At 33.6% G+C, this 289-nt stretch overlaps 1 protein-coding gene across 1 annotated transcript in view; it reads left to right on the top strand.

The window, feature by feature from the left end:
- The window catches only part of LOC116700888 (olfactory receptor 1500-like), a 74,143-nt gene that overhangs the window by 70,907 nt on the left and 2,947 nt on the right, over positions 1 to 289 (top strand). Inside the window, exon 5 of the mRNA XM_032534335.1 lies at positions 65 to 238. Within this exon, the coding sequence (XP_032390226.1) occupies positions 65 to 238 (174 nt within the window). The remainder of the gene's footprint in view (positions 1 to 64; positions 239 to 289) is intronic.

The raw sequence follows: 289 nt of genomic DNA, 5'->3' as shown, positions 1-289 counted from the left end.
GCACAGCTCATCTTTCATTAGTGACAATTTATTTTCTCCCAATAATAATAACATTTACAATGAGTTCAAAAATTGATCCAAATGCCAGGATCATAAACTTGTCTCTGACCTCCATCTTTCCTCCCATGCTGAACCCAATCATTTATGTTCTGCAGACGCAAGAAATCAAACAGTCTGTAAAAAAAATTTTACAAATCAGAAAGAAATCCCAAATTATGGTGAAGAAATGTCTCCTAAAGTGACCATTTATGTATCTATTTTAGGCTTTGTGTTTAGGACATTATGACCT

The sequence above is a fragment of the Etheostoma spectabile genome, chromosome 13 (assembly GCF_008692095.1).
Source record: "Etheostoma spectabile isolate EspeVRDwgs_2016 chromosome 13, UIUC_Espe_1.0, whole genome shotgun sequence".
In the NCBI taxonomy this organism is placed as follows: domain Eukaryota; kingdom Metazoa; phylum Chordata; class Actinopteri; order Perciformes; family Percidae; genus Etheostoma; species Etheostoma spectabile.
Note: the sequence above shows the minus strand (reverse complement) of the source record. Positions and strands in the feature narration are given on the sequence as shown.